Here is an 18,697-nt window from a genome sequence, read left to right as displayed (position 1 = left end):
TACTACAACATATACTATGTTTCCAAGTAGAGACTAACATTCTTTCTCAGATCGTTGTCATTTTATGGATGAAGTTTGAGCTATGATTGTGGACAAATGCTTTTAGATGTATGGACATTCCTTCTTGACTTATAATCTCGAGTTATGCCCATAATGCTCCCAATTTGGATTTTACCCATTCAGCAGTTCTGGTGTCACATGTTAATGTTTAACTTTAAGGGTTCATTTTATTTATGTCTTTATGTTGCTCCAAATTGTGGTGTTGCTTTTAACAGGACCCTGGAATGCAACAAGTAATAGGCTTATTGAGTTCATGGAAATCTGGTGTTGAATCTCATACTGATATGCCTGTCTTTTACCTATTATGCGCTTGAAATGAAACATACCAAACTTTTGCCCCATTTCTCTCATAAGTAGCAACTAAGCAGGTACATCCATCTAATTCTTAGCTGTAAGGAAAAGGACATGGTGCTGAACAGAGATTATATTACACACAATTATGACTAGTTTGTGATTAGGTTGTTTTTTTTTTTTTTTTTTTTTTTTTTTTGGTTACAAGGGAAATCCACATCTATTATTGGATGTTGTGCATTAGATAAATTATAATCGTAAATCACATAAAAAAAGGTAAACTGAACTAAGAAATCTTGTATCATGAACTCGATCGAAAAGAGTGTTAGCCAAACAAGACTTATGCTTCACCTATATACCCAAACAAGATTATGCTCTACCCACTCAGCAAACCCAAATCACTTTATAAAATTAAGATTTTGTGTGATTTTAAAAAGTGGAATCTCTATAAAAGTGATCTTCCATAGAGAATAAGTTCATTTTGAGCTTCTTGATTAATCAAGTGGCTCACAGAAGTATTGAGGGTTAGATAAATAATAAATGAATGACAGTGCATAGAGTATGAATAGATATAAGAGGGAAATAAGGTGATGGAAGTGTTCCTTCCTCTGGGACAAATAGTTTAGTAGGCAGTTGCAAGCTGTCCAATGTCCATATTGTGTGGATCTCCAGTCATCCCATGAAATGGAAGGTCCAATGAACACAAACCACTTGGCTTTTTCCTTGAGTGGTCCTTTTGATGCCCCTTTCACCTGTCCCATGATTTATACCTCCTTTTGCTATTAAGTTTTGTAGTTTGATGTAGGCAAGCAAACAAGATCTTTCTTTGATCTTTGCTCCCTTTCCAACTTTAATAAAAGCAACAACTTAAGTACACACAACCCTTCTTCTGTCAAACTCTCATCCCATCTTTTTCTCAAGTTGAGGTGAGACTATCAAAAAAGTTGATTACAAGATTTATGATGATAAATTTGGCATACATACTCAGTATTTACCTATTTCAATACTATCAAGTATGAATATACTCCATGTAAAACATGTCCATCCCATGCCAACAAGGGTAAGATTTTATGTTGTGTCGGATTTAGTTAATAATTCTCAAGGAAAATAAGTTGTTTAGTCAAGAGATACATTCTTTGAAACTATTGTTACATCACATCGTATCCAACTAGAATTTTTTACTTTCTAGATTCATTCATCTATCCCTAAATTCTTAAACTCCAAGTTGATATAAGAAGCATTGCATCATCATCATCCTTATCTTCCATGGAATGCCTTATCTGAATTGTACTTTGATATACTACATACCTACCTACAACAAGGAATAATTTTGTAGTTGTATTGGAGCATCGCTTCTGCTCCACTTAGATTTTCGAATATTTAGACAGGTAGACTCAAAATCATAACCAAATAAATACTTCTCCAATCCGGACCACTTTTCTTTTCAACAATCAATCATATCCTGACTCCTCAGAGCAACACTAGAAAAGAAGAGAAACAAGAATGTCCTCATCCCCTGTATCCTCACATCACTATCACTATGGAATAATAATATGAGCTATTTCTGTAGTATGACAGACAGTATTGGCAGCTTAATATTCACAGCTTCAAAACCTTCTAATAATTTCTTGAAGAAATATAACAATACGTAAATACACACAAACACAGAGGTCAAAGACTTAGAATGAGTACAAAGGCTGGCTGCTGATGCACTAATCTGTTCATATACACCGCCACCCACCACAAGGCAAGAACAAGTAGACATCCACATAGATAGATAGATAGATAGTCATGTTTAGAAGTAAAAACAGAATTTATAAAAAAAAAAAAAAAAAAGGATAGAAAATTTTATCCAATCCTAGTTATTTTTCGTATTTTCATCACTCACCATTATTGCCAACTTTATGGACCCCACCACTTGAGAAGAAACTGCGTTTAAAACACTAAAATGAATATGAGCCTGCCTGCCTGCCAGCCACCACGCATTCCAACATATACATTCTTCACTGAAGCTTATCAATCACTCATTCTTTCATAAAGGAAACAAATCTTTCTTAGTGGGTTCCAAATTTTATTATACTTCATTGTTCAGGTTATGAACTTCACAGTTCAAACCAACCACGGGAGAAATATGATAGAGTACACAGGAAAAATATAATGATTTGCCAATCTCAGTAGATCTTATCTTCTAAGAGTAATTAAAAGAGGTGAAGTTGTTGAGTCAGCACACAAGACTCTGTTACCTTTGTTCTTCTGAGACAAGTCCCAGCCTGCCTGCTAAATTTCAAATCATATTCGCCAAAAAAATGGAAACAAACAGTCAATATGGTTACTCATCCATTCAAATTTCAAATGCCATAAACTTATAATGGACCCAACTCTAATCATGAAGATGCACTGCACAAAGAGATGCAACTATAACATGGTGAATATTAGAAAGTGGCATCTATAAAAGGAAATACAAACCGTTGCATTATGATTAAAGTATAGAGTACAAGTGTAGAATCATAGTAATATTTCAACCTGTCTATTCTTTTCACTCCAATAAAAGCAAATTAAAAGTGAATAGAAAATGCTACTATAAGTGGGGAATCCAAGTATGATAGAGGCTAGAGTGAAAAATGACATAAGCATTGTCCCCTCGAACACCAAGATATATTTAAGTCACCTAATCACCATTTCCTCCAACTAGATATCATTCTTATTCTTTTGATCTCTTATCTTGAGCAAAGTTAAAAGCCTAGGGATTATCATATCCCAAGGTCCTCTCATCTCTACCTCTACTGAAAATTAAGGAGGAAAAGGAAGCAGAATGACAAGTGAGGATCGTGATGATGAGGGGTCAGTACTTGGTCCAGGAGAGTGGTTGAGTTTAGGCCTGGGAGAAGGTGAAGGTGAAGGTGTGCCACCGGCTTCAAGTCCTACTTCTCCTAAGGTATTTTCATGTAATTTCTGTATGCGAAAGTTTTACAGCTCACAAGCATTAGGTGGCCACCAGAATGCTCACAAGAGGGAAAGAGGTGCAGTAAGAAAATTCAACTCTCGGAGGATGATGACAATGCTGTCTATGCCATTCCATAATCCTATGTTCAGATCTTTGGGTGTTATGCCTCATTCAGTTCAGCATAAACCAAGCAAGGGTGCAAGTATAACCGTGGCAAGGTTTAGAAAGGCTAATACAAGGTTCTCTATGTCAGCGCTGCCGCCTGACTCAATGTGGCCAGGAAGTTTTTGGTTCAATCCACAACAATCAGAAGAGCAGTCATCAAATCCATATAAGCTTGACCTAAATCTGAAGCTGTAACTATTACTATTCTCTTCATCCATCTCATATTCAACTCTACTTACTTTCTACTGCAGTCCACGGAACTTCAAGCTGAAATTCCCAGTTACGTTCACTAACTTTTAAGAGCTTTGGGTTCCCTTTAGAGCAAAAATATTAGAATGTTTTAAGCTTTTGTATCAATCTTGTACTAGGTAAAGCCTAAATGCAGTGTCTATTTTAAGTTGTTTCTATTGCTGATAACCTAAAACACCTATCAAGCATCCTAATCTCTGCTAAGCTTGGGCAGAAGCTTTCTTACCTCATTCTATTGCAATTTTTGTGATCAAATTGCAACTTAAGTGAGCTAACTATTTCAAAGTTCAAACCCTCAAACACCTTCCACAACAGTGAACCTTTTCTCTTTGTGGGGTGGTGGTTCACATCAGTCATGGAAACAGTGCTTCATGAATTTTAGCAGATTCCACATACAAGGTCACTAAAGACGAAACTTTGCCAGACAAGCTTAGGCATTTCACACGTTCCTGCATACTTCTAGCCACCTACTTAATTAGTAAATTCTCTTTTAAAATATGAGAGGAAATGCAGAGTGCTATGAAGTTCAAAAGCTGACTATTGACAGTAGCTGATGTGTTAAGACTTTAGTTATATATCACAAATATAAATTGTTGCATTTCATATGTAAAGCATATATGTTCCCAATTGCGAATAGTGAGACTCTTTCATCATTCATTCTGTTAAGTGTTTCAAAGAAGGCTGGTGTAGAACTTTTTTTTCCATAAGGCGTCCTGGTTTTTAGACTTCTAGCAAGTACTCTTCCCATAAAATATAAAGGTTTAATAGCACATAATACTCTAAGAACAAACAATACTCTAACCATAACAAACAAAATAATAATAATGGCCAATTTCCTATGGGTTTAGTGGGCTTGGGATTGGACCCTCCCCTCATATTATAATATAAATGAAGACTGGACCAAACCACTCAACTGGGCTATTATCCACATGGGCCAAACCACACTGAAAGATTAAATCCAACCAATTAGCTAGTCTAACTCATGACCTTAGATCATTCATTGCACAACCACCTATATGTTAAACCCATATGATTTCTCTTATATTTTCAATGTGGGACTGAACATATAAGATCAGAAAGGATATTACATTATGTGCAGGTACTGAATAGACAGTAATAGGATAAGAAAATTATATCACTTGTGTGAATTCCTTAGATTGTTCATTGCACAACCACCTAGAGGCTAGAGTACATATCATAGCTTACATGGTATCTGAAATATTGAGTTCTTCAGTTCTCTGCAGAATAACCGGAAGCCTTTCTCTGATGATGCTTGGATCATTATATGCAGCAGAATCAATAGGTAATCCTTTCTGCAGAAATTAATTACACCAACAAGAGATAAATGTTTCAAGCAAACTTCAAAGTTAAGCAAGCCCTCAACTGAAAAACGGAATGGAGACATAAATGCAATTAAAAGTTTAAAACCAAAACTAAAACAAAAGCAAAGTTCATTCATCAGCACTCTGTTATACAAATTTCAACAATGTATTTTTAACTGAATAAATCCTTACAGCCTAATTATTATGGCTGAAATGCAAACAACACACCCTACACCTACAGTACAATGAATAAGTGGCTGCATTTAGAGACATTAGGGCCACCCAGAGGGAGAGAAATAACTTACAGAAGATAAGGTTTCTCTATAGCAGCTTTCACGAAGAATAACTGATTTTCCATGCTCCACAAAAGCACAATGCATACGGGTATCTCTCAGTCGCATTAACACCCCCATCAACCCTAAGCTGTTAGATACCCAATTAGTCAATAGGAATAGATGCTCTAGAATAAGGCAAAATTTCAATCAATCAATTCTTAGTTGTGAACTTGATTGTTTATTTGTTTGGACAGACTAACACCCAAAAACGCAGCAGAAGGAACCAACCACTAGGCATGACTCGCTGGACAATTACAAAACTAAAGATCAGTCCATTGACAACCCTGAAGATGTTTTCATTGACACTAAGGTAGAAAATCAAAGTCAATGTTTACCACTTCAAACGTCAAAGTGCTATTCCACTATCAGCTAATTCATCCTCAAATAACCTCACAATTATGGACACGACACGTTAACCCGACACGAAACCAGATACGAATATAACGGATTAGTGTTTAGTTTTAATGTGTCCCGTGTTAACGGGTTGACCCGGGTTGACCCGTTAATGACCCTTTATGTTTCGTGTCTTACCGGGTCAACTCGCTAAATTGGCCTAGATTAAAGTTCTTAAAAAAATTTGGCGGAGAAAAGTACGTATTGAATGGCTAATTTGAGAATTTGAACATTTTCAAAATTTTGGTGATCAGAGAGGAGTATTAGATGGACTTGAAGTATTGGATCGATAATTAGGAGTATTGGAGGGATTTTGGAGTATTCGATGGATTTTGGAGTATTTGATGGATTGAGTATTGGATAGACTTGGAGTATTGGATGGATTTGGAGCATTGGATGAATTTGAAGTATTGGGTGGACTTGGAGTATTGGATGAATTTGGAGCATTAGATAGATTTGGAGCATTAGATGATTTGGAGTATTATATGAATTTTGGGTATTGGATGTACTTAATTGGAGTATTATATGGATTTTGGAGTATTGGATGTACTTAATTGGAGTATTAGATGGATTTGGAGTATTGGATGGATTCAGGGTTGTAAAAATCGGTCTAGGCGCCCGTCTAGGCCCCGCCCAGGTGCTAGGCGCCTCTAGACCGTGGCGATTTTCCCTAGGCGCCCGCCTAGGTTACCGGCCGCCTAGGTGTCCGCTTAGCGCCTAACTAGGCTGATTTGGCCGCCTAGCGTCTAAGTTAGTCGAGTTAACTCGTCCATTTCGGTCGAGTTAACCCGATCGGCTCGGCCTATTTTTTTATTTTATATATATATATATATATATATATATATATATATATATATATATATATATATGTGTGTGTGTGTGTGTGTGTGTGTGTGTGTGTGTGTGTGTGTGTGTGTGTGCGCGCGCGCGCATACATATATATAATATGACATACATACACTCATAGACTAGTTTGATACTTTGAATCTTTGGATGATTGAAGTATTTGAGTATTTTTAATTTTTAATATTGTTTTAATGTTTTTTTTTTTAAACAATTGTTTTGATGTTATGACTTATGAATTATCAGTAATTCATTTATTTGGATGTGTTATTTGATTAAATGTTGAAAACAACATCATTAAAATTGTCAAATTGCAAGTCTACCACTGTTTTTTTGGCGCCCGCCTAGCGCCGCCTAGATTCTGCCTAGGCGCCGCCTAGGCGCTAGGCGCCCGACTAGCGCCTAGCGCCTACTGCAACCATGGATGGATTTTGGAGTATTGGATGAACTTGGGGTATTGAATGGACTTAGAGTATTGGATGGATTTTGGGGTACTCGATGGATAATTCATAGTGTTAAATGATTAATCGGAGTACTGGATGGATAATCGGAGTGTGGAGTGGTGGCTGATTTTTACTCTTTTTCTTTGAATCTTGGCATGTTAGGGCATATGAAGCAATATGTTGATTTTTTACTAGTTTTATTACGTTTACTAGGAGTCATCAACTAACTTTGGATATGCAAACTAGCTGGTCCGGACCATACCCACTTAGTGGGGCACATCTCACGAAGATGCTTTTTACTTAATTGGTGTCTTAAGTTTTTGCAAGATGTTGAAATACTAGGTGGTCGGCTAACACGCTTAGAGGGCTCACATTCTACTTCTATTGTTTCCAAATATTTAAGCTCATAAGGAAGTGAGGCGCTCATAGTTGTACTATTTTTTTCCTTAGCTAAGTTTTTTTCCACTGAGTTTTTCTTAGTCTAAGCTTTTTAACGAGGCAACCAACGTAATCTGGGCCCCTATACTCAACTCTGACTTAGGGGGCTCATCATGGACCGCTCAATTTAACAGCTGCGTTGAAAAGGACCACCAACCAAGCGGTGACGCCCATCTAAAGATGCTTTGACAAGTGACTGGTCGGAAGAAGATTTGACTTTTAAAAGAGGGGAGTGGATCGGAAAATATTTTTGAGATAGTTTCTTGAGATATCGACTTCGAGAAATCTCAAGAAAGTGAGGGACTGGATGATGGATGGTATACTAGGCTTAGGCTACACGGACCGGCCCAAGAAAGTAACTATTTCAAGGAAGCATAAGAATGACGCAAATTATGCTATGGACTCGTGTCCACTATGCATTGTGGACACGAGTCCGAAACGCCGTCGTTTTAGGGGAAAACGGCGGTATTCTAATTTTTTAAAAAAAAATTTGCGTTTGTTAAGCCGTTAACGGCGTCATTGATTTTATTCTTTCCTTATTTCATTTTGGCAATTTGAGATTGCAATTCTATATCGCAATCTTTCCTTCTTTCATTCTATATTGCAATTCTATATCGCTCTGATTTCTATCTATTCTTTCATTCTTTCATTCTATATCGCAATCGCAGAGTTTGTTGATCGTCTGTATTTGAATAAAGAGTTCTTTGATGGATGAGGCAACAAATCAGAGCGATGGAGGTATTTTGCGATTTTGAATATACTTGATATTTTGTGTTTTGAGATTTATTAGGTAAAAACTGAATTCGATTGTATATTTGTGTGCGTTAATGCGATCAAATTTGGTGTATGTGTATGTTTTTTTTTTTTGAATTTGTGGTTGTTGTTGATTGTGTACAATATGTGAGATTTTGGTGAGGTTTTGCTGGTTATTGAAATCAATGTATGCGATTTTGGGTAGATTTTACAGGTGATTTCAGATTTTGGAGTGTTTACAATACTCATAAATCTCTGCAGTTTGCTTGTGTCATAATATTGCAACTATACATTCATAATGATTGACTTGTACATTCATACTGTGTGAACTATATATTCATAACATTTTTTGGTACTCTGTAGCTATTTGTTAAGTGAATGTCAGTAAGTTGCATGTTATATGTTCAACAATTTTACAGTTGTATGTTTATATATTTGATTGCTATGTGTACACTGTTTATGTATTTTCAGTGAACGAAGGTTTGGTGGGTGATTCATTAAGTACAGATCAAGGAGATTTAAACATTGATGGATCTTCTTCTATTCCAGGTTTTTTACCACTGTTTACTCTTAATTAGAATGTTTTATTCAATAAGTACAAATCAAGTATGGTGATTTGTGATGGTTTTTATTTGCTAGAATGATGTTTTTGACCATATATGTATTGTGCTTATGTGAATAGATTGATGAAGTTATGAATATACACTATGAAATTATGAGTATGTAGGGTGAAATTATGAATGAACATATATGTAGTTTTGAATATACAGTTATGCAATTATGAATGTACAGTTTTATAGTTATGAATATACAACTATGGAGTTATGAGTTTATATTCATAATGTTCAGTGAATGTTATATTTTTTTTATCATTTGATGGAAATTCTGTTCCTATGTAGATCATGGCTGGATTTATTCGGCATTCCCCTCTCCCCCTCTACGTTGGAATTATATTTCCATCAAATGTTATTATTTGTTATACTTGAGGTTATATATTTTGTAATTGCAGTTGATGAAGATTTGGTTGGTGTTGTAGTAAGTAATGGTGATGAAGCTTTTGATTTGTATAATGAACATGCATATAGAGTTGGTTTTAGTGTGAGGAAGGGTAAACAATGTTACAAGGCATCTACCAAGACAATTCAAATGAAGAGGTTTTACTGTTCTAAGGCTGGTTTTAAGTGTAAGGCAGATGGTGGTGTTAAGCTTTATTCAAAAATTGATACAAGGACAGGGTCTGGTGCTTTTGTTCAGTTTGATGTGGGGGGTGATGGATTGTGGACAGTTGCAAAACATATGAAGGTGCACAACCATGAGCTATGTGATTTAGATAAGAGTCATCTACTTCGTTCACATAGGAGAGTGGGAAGTAACCAGCTTTCATGTTTAAAAGATTTGAAGCAGAGTGGAGTTGGGGTGGCAGGGGGTATTAGGTTTTTGAAACACCAATCAGGCGGGTCTCCATTGGTTGGTTTCACTAGTCGTGATGCTTATAATTCGTTGGCTTTTGACACAGTTAAGAGTTTAGATGGAACTGATTCAAATTCGTTGATTGAAATATTTAGGAGGAGGCAGTCTAATGAGTCTGACTTTTTTTTCGATTTTGAAGTTGATTCTGACTCAAGACTGTGTAATTTTTTTTGGAGGGATGGTCAAATGAGACGGGATTATGAATTGTTTGGAGATTTGTTAGTGCATGATACAACATATCGCACTAACAAATATGATATGATATGTGGGCCGTTTGTAGGGATGAATCATCATTGTATGAATGTAATGTTTGGTTGTGGGTTTTTGAAGAACGAGAGGATAGAATCCTTTGTGTGGTTGTTTAAAGCTTTTTTAAGATCTATGGATGGCAAGTGTCAACAATCGATTATGACGGATCAATGTGCAGCCATGGCTGCTGCTATTTCTATAGTTTTTCCATCATCACGCCATCGTCTTTGCATATGGCATATTGGTGAGAATTCGAAGAAGCATATCAAGACGTTAAGGAACAATAAGGAGTTCATAGATATCTTCAACTGCTTGCTGAAATACACAGACACTGAAGCTGAATTTGAATTCTATTGGACTAGGTATGTTTCTGTTTATGGGTTTTTATTTATGAATATACAGTTTATAGGTTATGAAGTTGCAGTTTAGAAGTTATGAATTTACAGTTTAGCTAGTATATTTGGAAGTAGGAATATATGCCATGGATATGAAATATATGCAAGTAGGAATCTGCATTATTTGAATTATGAATATACAGAACATCAGTTATGAATATATAGTATAGAAGTTATGAATATACAGTTTAGCTGTTATGAACCTACATTATATTAACTATGGATATAAAATATTTGCAATTAAGAATCTGCATTATATGAATTATGAATATACAATACATAATTTTCAGGATGGTGACTGAATTTAAGTGTCACAAGAATACATGGCTAGGGAAGATTTATGATTGTAGGGAGAAGTGGTGTCCAGCTTTCAATAAGGATTATTTTTCTGGGGGTATTCTACCTTCACAAAGGAGTGAAACCACTAATCATTCAATTTCTAGAAGGCTGTCTAAGACTGCTGGTTTGTGTGATTTCTACTCATCGTTTGTTAGTGTTATTTCTGAGTGGAGAAGTAAAGAAAATGGTGAAGACTTTCGCTGTGCTCAAGGTGTACCTGCCATGATGATTGACAATGTGAAACTTCTTTCACATGCTAGAGAGGTGTATACAATTGAAATCTATTTTCTGTTTGAGGAACAGTTAATGAAAGGCAGTGCGTGTCACCAAGAGATTGTGTTGAATGATGGGTGTCAATATAAGTATCATGTGTGGCGACCGGATGTAGATATTATAAGGCATGAAGTTAGTTTTAAGCCAATTAATATTGACATTTCTTGCAGTTGCAAACTGTTTTCTGAAATGGGAATCCTGTGTTGTCATTGTCTACGCATACTTGATATAAACTGTGTTCCTAGTATTCCGGACAAGTACATTATGAAAAGATGGACCAAAAAGGTTGCAGCTGTTAGGAATGTGAACTTTGATTTACTGTCTTATAATGTTGGTGTTCCTCATTCAATTTGGGTTGTTGAGATTAGTAGGAAGTTTCAAAAATTGGTTGTTTCAAGTCAAGACAATAGTGTAGCTAGACAGTTTTGCGATGAAGCTGTTGAGAATGCAAAGAAATTGATTGAAGCTGAGATTGGGGAAATGAATATTGAAGGGTGTGATGCTTCATCTTCAAATGGTATTGTTCAAGATCCTTCAAGCCGGAGATTGAAAGGTGTGCGTAATAAAAGGAGGAGTAGTATTATTGCAAAGAAGTACACTATAGCAAGGGGAAGAAGGAGTGCTGCAAACAAGATTGCTTTAAATATAAAGGGTGACGTTCAATCACTGGTTTTGGAAAATATATCTGAGATTGCTGGTGATGGATATCTTGTACACCCAACTTCTAGTAGTTCACAGTTTGTTCGGTTTAATAAGAGTTTAGATGAGAATGTAGTTGCAGACTGAGATTGTGATATGTCAGTTGGTTAGATTTGAACTTTATATTCAAAACTTTTATATATACATTTACAAGTTTTGCAGTATATATTCTTAATACTTGTTCTTTATTTTTTAAAGAGGTTTAAACATCTATGTTGACAGTGTACATTCATGATCATATAACTGTACATTCATATTTCCATAACTGTATATTCATAATATCATAGTTATGAATTACGTAATTTAGTTCAACAAATTAACAGTAGAATCGTATTATTTTTCATGTTAATTTACAAGTTTTATATATATATATTATTAATATTTAATTATTATGTCTATTAAGAGGTTCAAACATCAAAGTTGAAAATAATAAGTTTTACCACTATATATTCATAATTATAAGGTCATAATGTCAATGCTATGTGTTCAAAATTCCAAAGTTGTGTATTCATAGTCACAAAACTGTACATTCATAATATCATAACTGTACATTCATAACCACAAAACTGTACATTCATAATACAAGTACATACATAATGCCATAACTATACATTCATAACCAGAATACTGTACGTTCATAATCTTATAGATATCAAATATGTTATACATGTTCACAAATTAATAATAGAACCATATGCTTGAAACATAAAGTCATAATACTAGAACCATGGTCACAAGTGCAAAAATAGACATGTTTGAAACATAAAGTCATAATAATAGAATCATGGTCACATATGCAAAAATATACATCCCCACAATCCAACTACACAATTCGTAATATCAAAAATTAGAATTCACAATTGTTCAGTCAACCATGTTCAAAATAACAGTATTTCAAATTCATTTCAGGTCGGACAGATCCCTTGCTGCTTTCATAACCCTGTGCATTTCTGTGTTCTCTTCCCACGTTATGATTGTAGCAGCATACTTTGCTCGCAACCCATAGATGAAATCAGCCTACAAATGAAGAACATTAAATAATAAGTCTCATGCAATGGAAAAAAAAATAAAATAAAAAATAAAAAATCTGAAAGTAATATGTTTTCCTCTTACATTTACACTAGAATTTCTTTTGAATCCTGGGTTCCAATTCTTTAGAGTTCCTTTATATGATTCCATATGTCTCATGACATATATTCCACAGTCAATGGAATTTTCAGTCTCTTTCCAGGTCATAGGAAGAACCTCTATAGGAATATCTTCTATTTTCCAGTACAAGGATGAACTGTTTGCTGTCAAGTATTCCTGGAATGCAGTTAGCTACACAAAAAATATGTCAGTGTTCATTATGCATCATACTTCATATATTTCAAATGACAAGAAGTCAAAGTTTTTGGATAAGTTACCAATAATCGAGGGCAATCTTCATACTTAAGTTCTTCTGTAACATCAGGTGGTAGGGCCTTGTTGTCTATCACTTCAAGCTTAGATGAAATCGTGTTGATGCAAATAACAAAGAAGTGTCCATGTCGATACACAGGGAAAAATATCTGTTTTGAAGAAAAAAAAAGTTATAGTACAAGAATTATGAATCTACAGTATGGATATTATGAATATATAGTATAGCAATTATGAATATGCAGTGTTTTGGTTATGGATATTGAGTGTGGGTAATAGAGCTTACCAATTGTGCATCACTGATATCAAGATTTCCAAAAATACTCAGCTCATAGTTTAACCTCTCATTGAAATTTTGCTTCTTTTTATCAAGTGGGAGACTCTTCATCCATTCGTCTGTTGGTTCAAGTTGCAGCTAATGAAAAAACATTTATGAAGAGAATGAGAACTTTGCATACTGCAAATTGAAATTCAAATAACAGTTGCTTGCAAGTCAAAAGATACTTACATATAACATTGTGCTGAAGAACACACGTTTTGGCTGTCCCGGTGCTCGTTTGATGTTGCGTAATGTATGCCTATAAGACCACACATCTATCAGACTGTTTGATATTTCTCCTTCACTCATTGTTAGGAACTGTTGTCTTGTCAAATAGAAATCCTTATAGCTGAACAGTAACTCACTATAACACCCAAAAAAAATAAAAAATAATCAGTTAATACATGGTAAATACTTAAGTAATTAAATAGTTTATTAAATATTTAGATTTCAAACGTACTCATTTGGATGATTATTAGAATCTTCCATGAATGCATAATTTGAAGCGATCCTTTCCTTAACAGTGGTATTGCGAATATATTTTGCATTCTTTGTCCAATAAGGAGATCGTAGATTCAACGGGATATTCTTGAATGTTCTTTTTGGCCTTTTTCGGATGGTGACATCCTCAATATCAGTCTCACTCTCATTTAATGCTCTGTATTTATACAAAAAATGCAAGTAGGAAGTTATAATAATGCAATAGAATATTTATCAATTTAATAAGTATATGTTAACAATTTACCTAGTGTATATTCATAATTCATTAAATGTAGATTTATAATACATAAATTGTAGAATCATAATTACCAAACTGTATATTCATAACTACTCAACTGTAGATTCATAATTACTTAACTGTAGATTAATAACTAATAAAATGCATATCAGTTACATGCAATAGGTATCATATTAGTTGCATTCAAAATATATGAAACCTAAGCATATATTTACCTATCAATATCATCAAGCTCAGCAGTAGGGGCAGCAGCAGCAGCAGGGGTGGCAGGGGAATCTAACGTGAATGGAACCCTAATTAAAGGAGTTTTTCCCTTGTTGCCGGAGGTTGAAACAGCATCAGTTGATTTTTCTTTAGAGTTGTTGGAGGTTGTCAAACCAGCTCCACATGCAATGCTGTCAACAAGGACATCCAATTGTATTCCCTCCGTTGTGCTATGCCCTGCTGGTCTCTTATGTAATGGGGCTGGGGTTAGGGAAATTCCTAGATCAAAAGATGGAGCTTCTATTTCCATTTGCCTGGTTGTTTTCTGAAAAGCCTCTACCAAAGCATCCACTGCAGCTGTAAAAGTTTCTTGACCAAAGAAAATGTCATCTAGCTGCGATGCTGTTGGGGTTGGAGCTGCTTGCATTGTGCTTGTCACAGAAATCATATTTGAAATACCAGAAAAAGTTTTCTTTATCACCTCCACAGGTGCCCCCTCCCTTCCAACCTCAGTCATTGCTTCTCCAAACTCAATGACATCGGCAGCAAGCCTTTGCAGTACTTGCGTCACTCTATCAATACTGGATGATGGCACTAAAATCGTTGGAACTACTTGTGCAGAAGGACAAGCTAAAGCAGAAACATTGCGAACTGTAGTAGGGTTCTTCATTCGTGGGATAACCTTTCCCTTTCCAAATCCACCAGAATTCCTCTCTGCATCCACTCTTTTCCTCAAAAGTTTAGTTGTCCACGAAAGAATGGTAGGGTGTGTTCTAATGACTTTCATCCCCTTGAATTGGACTCTATCAACATAGAAAAGCTGCAAAATCCCCCATAAAATGTATGAACTGCATGTTCATAATGATAAAGTATGATAAAGTATAACACAATACAAATAAAAAACAATATTGATGAGCATATAATCCTTAAGTAGAGGGGGGATGGGGAATGCCGAATAAATCCAGCCATGCTCTACAAAAAGAACAATATGTCCATCAAATTAAAAAATTCAGCCATGCTCTGCAAATGATATAACTGTACATTCATAAGCATATATTTCTATATTCACAACATCCAAACTACAGAGTACCACATGCATAATCTTTGAACTGTATGTTCATAATGATATAACTGTACATTCATAAGCATATATATTCTATATTCACAACATGCAAACTACAGAGTACTACATTCATAATCTTTGAACTGTATGTTCATAATGATATAGGTGTACATTCATAAGCATATAGTTCTATATTTACAACATAATAATATAAAGTAGAGACATATCAAGGACTTACAAGGAGGAATGTGACTGGACCAGTAAACACAACACCAGATTTTTTCTGTTTCTTGTCGATTGATTTGATAAGGTACTTGTAGGTATAGCTGCACCAATTGTAGTTCTTGATCTCGCTAACATCGATCAAAGAGTTCAGGATTCTGACATTGCAGTACCGTGTCTGGAATCCACGGAGCATTGAAGAAATAATCAAGACCATGAAATCTCTCTTAAACTCATCTCCATAATCTCCCCTGTCAATAATTGTGTCTCCCATCCTTGTTATGATTGGTGATCCGGTTTGTATTCCCCACCGTTGTCTCCAAGTACGTAATAGAGCCCTGTACTCAGCTTTTCCATTCTCTTCAAATTTTGGAGCCTCCTCCACCTCTTTTACGCCACGCGGGATGCCTAAAGTGCATTCAATGTCCCTCTCAGCAACATGTAGCTTATCACCTTCCAATACGAAGTCACACTTGAAAACGTCAAAGGCGTGGACTAGATACTCCACCAACTGAGACTCACTGGTGTTCAGTTGAAGACTTAAGATTGATTCAAACCCAATATCAGTTACAGCCTATTTTTGCTGTGCTGATAGTCTTTTAACAAGCTGATCCATAACTCTTGGACCCATCCTAGTGCTAAAGTATTCAATATCAGATCTATGTTCAGCATTTCGTGGTTTTGTGGCTGGTCTTGTCCTCTTTTTTGGATTGACTTGACTTTCTGAATGCGGCTGTGATGGCCCTGCAGTCTGTGAGTTTAAGATTGCCTTCGTTGTCTTTCTTCTCTTGATTTCTCTTTCTGGTGGTTGCTGTGATGTATTAGCAGCATTTGCAGCTTTACCTCGTGTCATTTTTCTTCGAATTTCCTTTAGTGCGTCACTCAATGTAGGCTCAGATTCCATTGCTACCATTGAAAACATTAGGAATGCATGACTTTATGTATGATAAAGTATAACACAAGACAAATAAAAAACATCATTGATGAGCATATAATCCTTAAGTAGAGGGGGATGGGGAGTGCCGAATAAATGCAGCCATGCTCTACAAAAAGAATAATATGTCCATCAAATTAGAAAATCCAGCCATGCTATGCAAATTACAGAGTACCACATTCATAATACATGAACTGTATGTTCATAATGATCCAACTGTATATTCATAAGCATATATTTCGATATTCACAACATGCAAACTACAGAGTACCACATGCATAATCTTTGAACTGTATGTTCATAATGATATAAGTGTACATTCATAAGAATATAGCTCTATATTCATAATATCCAAACTACAAAGTACCATATGCATGATCTCTGAACTGTATGTTACAAAGTATATAACCCTTGAAGTACCATAAGCATATAACCCTATACACGCAGTCTGCAGATTACAGAGTACCACATTCAAAACCCTTGAACTATATATGTTTATAATGCTATAATTGTACATTCATAAGCATATAACTCCATAATCACAACATTTATGAACATTCATAACATTTTGAAAACTATAATCTTAATATTTGAAGTTTATATACTAATATATACACAATTTCCAGAATATGCAGAATGTACAGTGTTAGGACACAAACACTAGGTCAAAAACACAAAATGTATACAGAATATCGTTTAGTATGTAGAGTCAAAAACACAAAATGTTTATGCTGTAAAAAACTCACTTTTAAGAGGTAAGGTTAGACACAGAATACCTGTTCGTTGAGTATATAGAGTAAACGATGGAGACCTGTGGTGCGATCGACGGTGATGGAGTCTATTTTGAGAAAAAAACAGATAAAAATGATGAGAATGGGGGTGAATGGAGGTTTTGCGAGGAAGGAGATGGAAACTTGATCGAAAGGAAACCGCGAAATGGAGTATAACAGTGACGAATCGGGTTTTAATATTCAACATTCAATTAAAAAAAAAAAAAAAAAAAAAAAAAAACGATTGGCTGGTGATAACGGTGCCACTTACGGCTCCGTTAGTGCGCTGGTATGAAACGATGTCGTTTCAATCCGTGTCCACAGTGCGATGTGGACACGGGTGCATAGCATAACGATTGTAAGAATGACACACATTTCGAAGCAACTTAGGAGTTTGATAAGTATTGAACTTATTATTCATAATGTAATAAGGATTGAGCTCATTATTCTTAGTGTAATAAGACTAAGGTTTATTATTCCTAAGGGCATCTCCAATAGCATATTTTGAATGAATTTTGGAATAGCAAAAAATTAAGAACAAGACTTTTAGCTAATGAGATGTTAAAATTTTGGAGAGACTTTTCTCCTACAAAACTTGGGGTTTTGCAGGAGAAAAACAAAAAAAGCAAAATAGATTGTCAGGCCATGGAGCCCACTTGGGCCATTGAATTGAAGCTTCCATTTTTTATTTCTTTTTTGTTTTCTGATTACATATTGATTTTTTTATTTTTTATTTTTTATTTTTAGCTGGCCAGTTTATTTTTAATTTTTAATTTTTTTTGGGTTGAATTTTGTTATTACATTTTTATGCAATAAATTTATATTTAAAAAAATTGTAAATATTTATAATTTTCAACTTATTTTAATTTTGATATGTGTAATTTAAATATAATAAAAATAATAGTTATAATTATAATTATAATTTTTATAATAACAATAAATAAATAAACAATTAAAATATGGAGATAAAATGGTGGGTCCACAAAAAGTTGTGAAAAAACTTAAAACTAATAGGAAGAAGAGATTCTCTGATTGAGTGAGATAGTGGATGATGAGGTGGATGTTGGAGCCTACAAAAATCTGGAGAAAAATCTCCAGCTATTGAGGATGCCCTACTAGTGTAGGATTCTTATTCCTTGTAGGGCTCTAGACCCAAAATATGTATAAATAGACCCCATACATGAAAAAAGAGAGGCAATTTTCACTATTCACAAGCAATATTTATCAATACAAAATACATATATTTTCTCAATATATTTTCTCAATATTTTTCATATATTCTCGTTATTTTCTGAAATTAGTTTTTGTTTTTTTTTTTAAATGGTTCAATTGCAATTTTTAATTTTCTTTTAGCAGTATTAATTTTATGGTAACTCCGTTAGCTCAA

General features: G+C 34.9%; 2 protein-coding genes across 2 annotated transcripts; both read left to right on the top strand.

The window, feature by feature from the left end:
• The first annotated feature begins 3,048 nt into the window (after positions 1–3,048).
• On the top strand, positions 3,049–3,867 carry LOC109168214. The gene is made up of 2 exons (XM_019317257.1): positions 3,049–3,239; positions 3,339–3,867. Exons 1-2 carry the CDS (start codon positions 3,164–3,166, stop codon positions 3,653–3,655), a joined length of 393 nt encoding a protein of 130 aa, XP_019172802.1. The 5' UTR covers positions 3,049–3,163; the 3' UTR covers positions 3,656–3,867.
• A 4,348-nt stretch (positions 3,868–8,215) lies between these two features.
• LOC109168234 (protein FAR1-RELATED SEQUENCE 5-like) lies at positions 8,216–11,150 on the top strand. The gene is made up of 6 exons (XM_019317275.1): positions 8,216–8,221; positions 8,656–8,785; positions 9,246–10,199; positions 10,284–10,317; positions 10,641–10,953; positions 11,133–11,150. The coding sequence occupies exons 1-6, from the start codon at positions 8,216–8,218 to the stop codon at positions 11,148–11,150; spliced, it is 1,455 nt and encodes a 484-aa protein (XP_019172820.1).
• The last annotated feature ends 7,547 nt before the right edge of the window (positions 11,151–18,697 follow it).

This window comes from Ipomoea nil, unplaced genomic scaffold, assembly GCF_001879475.1.
Source record: "Ipomoea nil cultivar Tokyo-kokei standard unplaced genomic scaffold, Asagao_1.1 scaffold3195, whole genome shotgun sequence".
Classification (NCBI taxonomy): Eukaryota; Viridiplantae; Streptophyta; class Magnoliopsida; order Solanales; family Convolvulaceae; genus Ipomoea; species Ipomoea nil.
This window is presented reverse-complemented; position numbering and strand designations above follow the sequence as displayed.